The 9,988-nt window shown below is 32.7% G+C and overlaps 1 protein-coding gene and 2 long non-coding RNA genes across 10 annotated transcripts in view; 2 read left to right on the forward strand and 1 right to left on the reverse strand.

Moving 5' to 3' along the window:
- The window catches only part of LOC141565662 (uncharacterized), a 25,261-nt gene extending 20,863 nt beyond the window's left edge, over positions 1-4,398 (forward strand). For 5 of the 6 annotated variants that reach the window (XM_074309043.1, XM_074309046.1, XM_074309044.1 and 2 more), the window contains one exon: positions 810-4,398. In XM_074309043.1, coding sequence (XP_074165144.1) covers positions 810-865 — 56 coding nt within the window. In that variant the 3' untranslated portion in view covers positions 866-4,398. The remainder of the gene's footprint in view (positions 1-809) is intronic. The other variant, XM_074309048.1, reaches the window with a different exon arrangement.
- LOC141565664 (uncharacterized) overlaps positions 1-9,988 on the reverse strand; it is a 26,671-nt gene that overhangs the window by 2,506 nt on the left and 14,177 nt on the right. For 2 of the 3 annotated variants that reach the window (XR_012489085.1, XR_012489083.1), the window contains 2 exons: positions 8,725-9,988; positions 1,553-1,659 (listed from right to left, as the gene is read on the reverse strand). The exon at positions 8,725-9,988 is cut by the window's right edge. This is a non-coding gene — a long non-coding RNA (uncharacterized LOC141565664). The remainder of the gene's footprint in view (positions 1-1,552; positions 1,660-8,724) is intronic. The other variant, XR_012489084.1, reaches the window with a different exon arrangement.
- LOC141565665 (uncharacterized) overlaps positions 7,998-9,988 on the forward strand; it is a 3,901-nt gene continuing 1,910 nt past the window's right edge. Inside the window, exon 1 of the long non-coding RNA XR_012489086.1 lies at positions 7,998-8,225. This is a non-coding gene — a long non-coding RNA (uncharacterized LOC141565665). The remainder of the gene's footprint in view (positions 8,226-9,988) is intronic.

Here is a 9,988-nt window from a genome sequence, read left to right on the forward strand (position 1 = left end):
ATTTGTAGGATTTCAGGTGCTTTTTAAAAATACTAACTTTTAAAGCATTTTACAGGTATTTTGGAGTCTTTAAAGGATACTTAAGAGGTATTAATTAGAGCAGAACAGAGTTTAGCTAACCTTCCAACATATACTTCTTCCAATAAATAATGATAATATTACTTAGTATTTCTAAAGTATAGAAATACTTTACACTTTACAAATATTATCCGATTTTTCTTTCAGCAACCCTGGAATATAGTAGATATTGTTATATCCATTTTACAATTAAATCATAGGATAGGCTTTGCCCAAGGTTACACAATTAGTAAGTTTCTAGGCCAGATTTAAATTCAGATAACAACTTAATTCCAGCATTCTAGCATCCTATTCTATGCATCCTAGCATGCATTTCAGCTTACTATTTTATGCAATTCTGCTGAGTACCTCCCTTGGGTACACATTGCACACTCATGCATGCACACACCATGCCTTACTTCCACAGCATATTGCTTACCTGAAAAAAAAACTTTTCAACTAGGAAACTTGTTTTAAATTTTCCTGTATTGCTCAAAAAAAAACCATAAGAAATAGATTCTCATCTTTTAAATTGGCAATTCTTTAGTTGCTGAACAAAGGTGACTTGAAGAAAAATTATCCATGATACCTGGTGTATTGCTTTTCCATTATTTACAATTTTCTTTCTAATGATGATGCTTAGTGCTTTGTGCTTGATGTTTTAATCCCACTAACAAAACTAATGCTTGATTCAGTACTCTTTAGTTGAAAGGCAGTCTGTGATCCTGTGTTGATTTTTTTTAACTTTTCAGGAAATACATGTATAATCTTGGCACTGCTGATTATGAAGCTATTAATGGCTGGCTAACTAACAACAAAAAAGAAGAGTTAAGCAAGACAATTCTTTTGCCCAGACTCTATCTAGTTTACTAGGACTCTCATGAGAAGTGGATGTAATTTTCGGCATAACTTCCTTGCCTTTCTGCACATGGAATTTTCTTACTGGGCTTGGTATTTGAATGAAGTAAAGAGAAGAATCAGTTTCAGAATTTTATTCTGAAGCCTCCTGAATGTTATTCTGAAGCTAAACCTCCTGAAAACACTAGCAATTTGCAAATTGCAGACTGTTCCCTTTTTTTCCTAAGTGTGCAACCATGGACTGAATCTTGCTTACCTTAGAACTTGAGTCAGCAAACAAACCAAAAACCACTAAAGCCAAATCCATTCAAAATCAACTGGCTTTCATTGGTGGTTTGACGTTACTTTAATTCTCTTAACTCTAAGGCCAAAACACTTGCTCCTTCACTACAGTTGCATGGCATTTCTCTATGCCTCCCTTTTTGTCCTTATAACGGTTATCAAAAACAGAAATTTTCAATTTAAAAAGACTTTAATCAAGCATTGGGAATAATACCAGGATGATATTTTGTCATACTGTGTACAAAACTACCAGGAATAGAGGAACTTTCTGTTGATTACATTTAAAAGAAGAAAACCTAAATGAAAAAATTAGTCATCTTTTCCCATTTTGCTTAGGATTTGTTAATGATGTTACCTGTGATTTGATGGTATTCTTGGTTTGACCAGGATTCCAGAAACAAAGAATTACAGGTTTCTCCTTTTGGTAGATTATGTCAGCTGACACTTTGGTTCACAATATATCTGAGAAGGAAAAAAGCCTATGAAAAGGATCTTTCTGACTTAGTGCCTAAGTTAAACCAGTTTTATTTTTACATCCAGAGATTATATAAAAGTGAATTTTTTTAAAGAAAGAAAAATGTTCTGTACTTTTAAAATAATGTATTTGTAGCCAAATTGTATATTTTGTTGTCTTGTAATTTAAATTTTATTTATTTACATCAGTGAGTGGAAGTTTTACATATATATATACTGTGAAAATTCACATGTTCAAGATTTATGAAGAGAATGTTATTTTCCCAAAATAAAAATAAGCAAATGAATGTTTGATAATGTTTGATAAATGGATTTTATACCATCCAATTTGCTAAACTATTTCATTATATGTGAATAATGAAAACATCTGTTTGCACTATTGTACAATGAGATTTTAAAATAAGATATATTGTTTCCATTAAAGTAGTAGTTGGGGATTTTAAAACAAACTAGTTTTTATTTTAAGTTTACAATACAAATTTAGCATTGTCAAGCACTACTTACCTCACAAGATTGTTACAAGGAAAGCAATTTGTGAATTTTAAAGTATTTGTTGACTTCAATAAATGTGAGTTCTTATTATAGTTTAGAGCTCCTGACAGAGGTGTGAAGCTGTTATTGATGTAGAACAGGAAGGATGAACCTTTTTCTGCCAAGGACATTTGGAAATATATATATGTATGTATGTATGATCACAAAATATTCCTTTGAGTTGGGAAGATAAGAATTGCCTCAGATTAGATTAGTTGGGAAGATTAGTTTAGATTAGAAGTGCCTCAGACACTTATTTTATTTTATTTTTTTATTTCTCCCAGTTATATGTAAAAAACATTTTTGGTTCATTTTTTACCTATTTCCCTATGAATCATGTTGGGAGAGAAAAATCAGAAAGGGAAAAGCAGGAAGAGAAAAAAATAATACAGAAGAAAAAAAGTGAAACTAGAATTGTTGGTCTATAGTCAGTCTTCATAGTTCTCTCTCTGGATGCAGATGGTATTTTCCAAATTTGGATATTTAATTATATATATATATATATATATGTATATATATATACACATACATATATATATATATACACATACATATATATATACACATACATATATATATATACACATACATATATATATATATATATGTATGTATAATTTTGCTGAGGCAATTGGGGTTAATCAACTTGCCCAGAGTCACACAGCTAGGAAGTATTAAGTGTCTGAGGTCACATTTGAACTCAGGTCCTCCTGACTTAAGGGCTGCTGTTCTATCCACTGTGCCACCTAGCTGCCCCTCATTTGGATATTTATAACATCATTCTCAAGATATAGAAAATGATCAACTTATAGAACTCAAGCAGTGGGAAGTTGTTGTACTTAACTCTCAGTTCATCATCACCTTAGCAAATGATTTTCAGGGCCTTATATGGCCCATGAGCCAGACATTCCCCACCCCTAATGAAGGGGAGAGGAAAGGATCTAGAAACCACTCATGGTTTTCTGTATCACACCAAAGCTCCAATTCCTTTCAGCATTGATTCATCCCATAGCCAGAAACAGGTACAGATTTATCATTCCCAAGTGCAAAGTCACCCATATAGATGGCCAGAATCAAGAAGAACCAATATTCTGTGGGATATCTCAGTTTTAGAAAAATAATAATCATAATAATTAGAGCTGTCAAAAATAGAAAGGCTTGCTTTGCAAGTTATGAATTTCTCTATTTTTGGCAATATTTAAGCAGAAGCTGGACAACCATTTCCTGGAGTATGTTTTAAGAAGAATTTTGGCTAATAATTGAGAGAACTGGACTATTGCTAGACAAAAAGTGATAGGATGTTTGATCACTAATTGATCCTCCTACATGCTGGAGTGTTCCTATGAACCCAACATTAAGCTTGGTTAGATTCATTTAGAGTTAGGGATGTATGTTAGTAAACCATCAGTTTAGCACACTTATCAAATACAGGTGTGGAAGATTTATAAAGTATAAATCACAGTGCCTTTTTGGTTGATAAGAAGAGGGGAGGTTCGTAAACCAGACAGATGACTGGTCATTTTCCAACTTAATCTCTATGAATCTGCCCAGCAACAATAATCAAATATAAGGAAAGAGAGTGATTCCTGATCAGGGTACATATCCTACTGTACACCTTAATCCACCTATTGGATTGTAGGGTAAAAATATATCCATGAGTAATAACCTGCCTAAGAGCACTTATTTTCCTTAGAACCTCCTCATCTACAATCCTTCACAATAATCCTTAGTCTCATCTTACTTCTTCAGTTTTCTAGTTCTATGACTTCTAAGGATCTTTCTAGCTCAAGGATTCTGTAATAATTCATTGATTGAAGTCCTGATATTCGCATTCCCTACTACATTTTCAGACTTGTGAAAATTCAACTCTCAAAGTATTCCTGAACCAGTACAAATATATTTTCATGTTTATTTATGTCTTTTATTGGGGTTTGCTAACTTGTGACAGTCATAATGCATTTTACAATGTCTGAGTTATCATTTCTGTACTCCTTTCATATTAGATATATATGGATATATTTGTTGGGATTTTTGCAAACTGCAAATGCCATCCTTCATTTTTTAATGGATGGGCACAGCTGGCTTGAAAAATATATCTAAAGAAAACTGTAAACTGCTTGAGTAAAAGTCCTATTGTCTTTTTAAAATCAATTTATTTTATTTTTAATTTATGAAATAAAACAAGTGTTTCAATAACTGTAGAATATTTTTAAAAGATGATTGCAAATGAAACTGCAAATCTATTATGTACAATTTGCTTTTCCTTGAAATATATAATAAAGTTATCATATAAATATCTTTTATTTCCTTTTCCCCCTATCCTAGAGATGTTTACCATTAGACAAACATATGTATATATATGTAAAATCATTCTACACATACTTTTGTTTATTTGTTCTTTCTCCAAATGCTGGTAATATTTTCCTTCATATATCCTTTGTAGTTAATTGGGTATTTATAATAGTCAAAATGACTTAGTCTTTCTTTTTTTTATTATAGCATTTTATTTACAAAACATATGCATGGGTGATTTTTTCAACATTGACCCTTGCAAAACCTTCTGCTCCAAATTTTCCCTTCCTTCCCCCACCCCATTCCCTAGATGACAGGTATTCCAATACATATTAAATATGTTAAAATATATGTTAAAGCCAATGTGTATACACATATTTATATAGTTATCTTGCTGCACAAGAAAAATTGGAACTAGAAAAAAAACCTGACATGGAAAACAAAATGCAAGTAAATATCAACAGAAAGCATGAAAATACTGAGTTTCCACAAGCCTCTCTCTGGGTGTAGATGGCTCTCTTCATCACTGAACAGTTGGAATTAGTTTGAATCATCTTATTGTTGAAGAGTGCCATGTCCACCAGAATTGATCATTGCATAGTCTTATTGTATGCTATGTATAATGATCTCCTTGTTCTATTCATTTTACTCAGCATCAATTCATGTAAGTCTCTCCAGGCCTCCCTGAAATCATCCTGTTGGTCATTTCTTATAGAATAATAATAATCCATAACATTCATACACCATAATTTATTCAGCCATTCTTCAATTGATGGGTATCCATTCAGGTTCCAGTTTCTAGTCACTATCAAAAAAGGGCTTTCACAAACATTTTTATACATGTGGGTCCCTTTCCCTCTTTTAGGATCTCTTTGTGATATAAGCCCAGTAGTAACATTGCTGGATCAAAGGGTATGGATAGTTTGACAGCTTTTTGAGTATAATTCCAAATTGCTCTCCAGAATGGTTAGATTGGTTCACAATTCCACTGAGAATGTATCAGTGTCCCAGTTTTCCCACATCCCCTCCAACATTCATTCATCATTGTTTTTTCCTGTCATCTTAGCCAATCTGACAGGTATGTAGTAATATCTCAGAGTTGTCTTAATTTGCATATCTCTGATAAGTATTTGGAGCATCTTTTCATATAACTAGAAATAGTTCAATTTCTTCATCTGAGAATTGTCTGTTCATATCCTTTTACCATTTATCAATTGGAGAATAGCTTGATTTCTTATAAATTTGAGTCAATACTTTATGTATTTTGGAAATGAGGCCTTTATCAGAACCTTTGACTGTAAAAATGTTTTCCAGTTTATTGCTTCCCTTCTAATCTTGTTTGCATTAGTTTTGTTTGTACAAAACCTTTTTAACTTAATTATAATCAAAATTATCTATTTTGAGATCAACAATGATCTCTAATTCTTCTTTGGTCACAAATTCCTTCCTCCTCCACAGGCCTGAGAGGTAAACTACCCTATGTTCTTCTAATTTATTTAAAATATCATTCTTTATGCCTAGATCATGAACCCATTTTGACATTATCTTGGCATATGTGTTAAGTGTGGGTCAATGCCGAGTTTCTGCCATACTAGTTTCCAGTTTTCCCAGCCGTTTTTGAATGACTTAGTCTTTCAAACTTGTTCTAAAACAATATTGATATTACTGTACATAATTTTCTCTTATTTCTGTTCATTTTGCTCTTCATTATTTTGTGCAAGTCTATCCATGTTTTGCTAAATGAGCTCATCATTTCTTAAATCACAGTAGTATTTAATTATAATCATATACCACAACTTGTTCAGCCATTCCCCAATGGACAGGCATCTCCATAATTTTCAGTTCTTTGCCACCACAAAGAGGGCTGCTATAAATATTTTAGAACATATAGGCAGAAATAGACTTAGTAGTGAAAGAACATACCTCAAGATCATTTTCCTTGCCAGTAATCATTTTATTTAGAGATAAATTATTTTATTTAGATTTATTTAGAGATAAAGAGAAATCTTTTAAAATCATCATTCACACCAACTTTATTTTCCTGCTTGCCTATGTTACTATTTGTCACTATTTTGATTTACATTACACATTTATAGCAACTCTTACAATCAGTCAAATACTGACTTAAAATACAATACTTATGTACTGGAAAACTGAAACATCAATAACCTCTCAAAAATGAGACTTTTTATCTATAAAAAGAAAAGACCAGTAAGCTCTTAGTGATGATGCAACCTCAATCAGTTATCTGGGGAGCTGTTTCCTTCCCAGATATCAGCAGAGAAGAAATTGCAAGCCTCTTTGCTGCTTGGTAAGCTAATTAGTACATACACAATTTGAGACATAAACCAGAGGAGCCACAAACACCTTCATCTCTAATTCTCCTGAGAAATTTGCTGCCTTAAAAAATATCATGTAGTAAATCTAATTGCTCCCCTAAAAATCATTTAGAAATAAATTGTCGCTAAATGTAGAAAATACGATATATTTAAGAAATGATGAGCTGATTGATTTTTAGAAAAACAATGAAAGACTTGTATGAAATATATGGAAGATATAATGTATGGAATAACAAAAAGCAAAATACGCAGAACCAAAAGAACTTTGTATAAAGCAATAGTAATGAGGTTCAAAGAACAATTTTGAATGAATTAAGTTATTTTGGGAATTATAAATACTCAAATCAACTATAGAGGAACTATCTACCTCCAGGACCATAGAAAATGATACCTCCAGAGGAAGAACTGATAAATAGATTTGTGCTTAGTATGGCTTACACACATATGTATGTGTGTGTGTGTGCTTAGTATGATTTATACATATATATGTGTGTGTTTGTGTATATATAAATAAAATTTTACACATATACAAACAATTTGTGTGTGTGTACGTGAAATGGTAGCCTTCTCTGGTGTGGAGTGGGGAGGGAAGGACGATTTTTTCAAACTTAAAATGTAAAAAAATAAATTATTTTATAATAAAATAAATGGAATATAATATTAATTACTTCTGCCAAAATAATAAACAATTTTAGTCTTCCCAAAAATGTGATAGACTGGATGTCTTTTTTTTCATTCATTCAGTGAACATTCATAAAGCACCTACAATGTGGCAGGCACCTTGCTAAGTGCTACAGTTACAAAAAGAGGCAAAAGTCAAGTTTCCCTAAAGGAGAAAATCATTCCTTCAGACTTAAAGAAGCACCTTACTGGTAATTTTTCTGATATCTTGCCTTCCTGAAATCTAAAAAATAACATGAATCAGGGAATAGGATTTTTTTCCCTTTGACTTTTAGCTAGCATTTTTATTTTTATTTATTATTGGCTAACATCCAAGCTTTTTGTGAAAAAATGTCCTCACAAACAACAGTAGAAGCAAAAATAGATTTCTAGAAGACAATTCTCAGTAAGAAACAAAAATAGGAGTTATACTTGGAATGGGTAGAAACTGTGGTCAATGGCCTCTGGCTTCAGAAAGCTAGAATTAGGCTCCAGAAACTGCTTCCCTTTGCTATTTTCTGTGTAGTTATAATTTCCATAAACTTTCTTTCCAGGAAGTGTTATCAAATAGAATACGCTGTCTTCAAGTTGTGTCTGACTTTGCATGACACAAGATGGAGTTTTCTTGGCAAAGACATTGGAGTGGTTCACCATTTCCTGTTCCAGCTCATTTTACAGATGAAGAAAATGAGGCAAATGAGATTAAGTGATTTGCCCAGGGTCCCACAGCTTGTAAGTGTCTGAAACAGGATTTGAACTCGGGTCTTCTAGACTCCAGAGCCAATATTCTATCTACTGTGACACAAAGCCATCCTGTATCAAACAAAATAATCCACCACTTCTGGCATCTTCCTTTAAGCTGACAAATAAGCTCATATCTCCTTAATCTGTAACAAACCTTTACTCATCCTTGTTATCTTAAAGTATTGTCTATATTTCTCTTTCCTTCTGCTGCCAAGTTTTATAAAATCCAGTCCTCATTCATGATCCATTTTATCATCCATTTGCTTCTGACTATACTATTCTACCAAATTTTTTTCCTGAAAGATTCCCAATGACTTTGTTTGCTAAATTTAATGTTATTTTCCCAGGCTTCATGATTTTTTTCACTTTTCTATACCATTTAATGCTGTCAACTAGCAATGGACTAGCCATGTCAATTTTGCCATTTCATCAATAATTTTATTCAAAATTTGGGTTTTGAGCCAAGGAAAGAAATTACATTCATTACCTGGTTGATATGGCAAGCAGAGTAAGCAGAAACATGTAAATTTCGCTCATTTTTGGGCTCCAGACTCCCAAACACACTGGAACACATCTGCTAAGGATGAAACCAAACTTTCTTTAGCTTAGGAAGTTAAACAATGGTCATATAGAAGCTAGTAGAAACCTCATTTGATGGCTTGTCAGCTTGGTATTTTGAGTTCTAATGAGTGAGAGAGTATCAGGCACCTTTATAGTTCAAAGTTACAATTTTATTGAGAATTTACAGATGTCTCTGGCTTTGAGCCAGCTCTATAGGGCTAGCTAAATATAGTATGGCCTGACATCTAGGGATCTCCAAAGCACTCTGGGTTCTCGTGGACAAAGGTCAGTCCTTGAGACATGGCTGCTATAAGATCAGTTTTTCTCTATGGTTTGTTGTTTCTCATACAGTAATTTTATTCCAGAGAAATCTCTAGGAAAAAATTGAATTTAGTTATTGTTCTTGATTAGGTTTCTCCAAATACAGATAGTAAAACTCCCAGTTCCTGCACAAGAACTCAATGCACAGTATGGATATTGGATATGGCTATTAGCTTTATTTTATCCATACAGAAAATGTGTAAGATTCAAAGGATCTCCAGAAGCATGGAGAAATATAAAATATTTAAATAACTCTGGCCTCTCCCCTAGAAGATAAACACACTTAGGAGAAGGAGCAGAAGGGAGGGAATTGACTTTTCCTTTATTATTACTTTTACCCTTACTATTCCTAAACAAAGTATTATTTTAAAAGTTTCAATAAGGATCAAGTATTTTGTTGTTCTCCAGTGGAACCTTTTAGGTGAGGACATAATCTAGAAGAAATTTTATTTATGTCCCTGTAAGAACATTAAGCATACATAGAAAAGGTCAGATAAAACCTCCTCAACAGCTGCCTTAGGGTGCAGGTCTTATCAGGACCAGATGTGAAAATACAAGTATAAAAAAAGGAGCAATTCCAAGATGTTAGAATGTGGATGCTGATAAGTAGAGTTCAGGCATATTGCTTCATGAAAAACAAACAGATTATCAAAAGCATATTACAAAGACTTTCAATGGCCAGATCTCCTAGAAAGGACTTTTTATTTGAGAAGTTGAATATGATTATAGAGAATTCCACCAAAGATATAAAAAGTAGTTCACTTCTTTGGATAAAGAGTTAGGCTTTCCAGAGGGCTAAGGAAGGTCTAGTTTTTTTTTTTAATGTTTTCAAAAAGGGGTCTGCACAATAAAATTTCTAAGTATATAAG

This window comes from Sminthopsis crassicaudata, chromosome 4 (genome assembly GCF_048593235.1).
Source record: "Sminthopsis crassicaudata isolate SCR6 chromosome 4, ASM4859323v1, whole genome shotgun sequence".
NCBI classification, from domain to species: domain Eukaryota; kingdom Metazoa; phylum Chordata; class Mammalia; order Dasyuromorphia; family Dasyuridae; genus Sminthopsis; species Sminthopsis crassicaudata.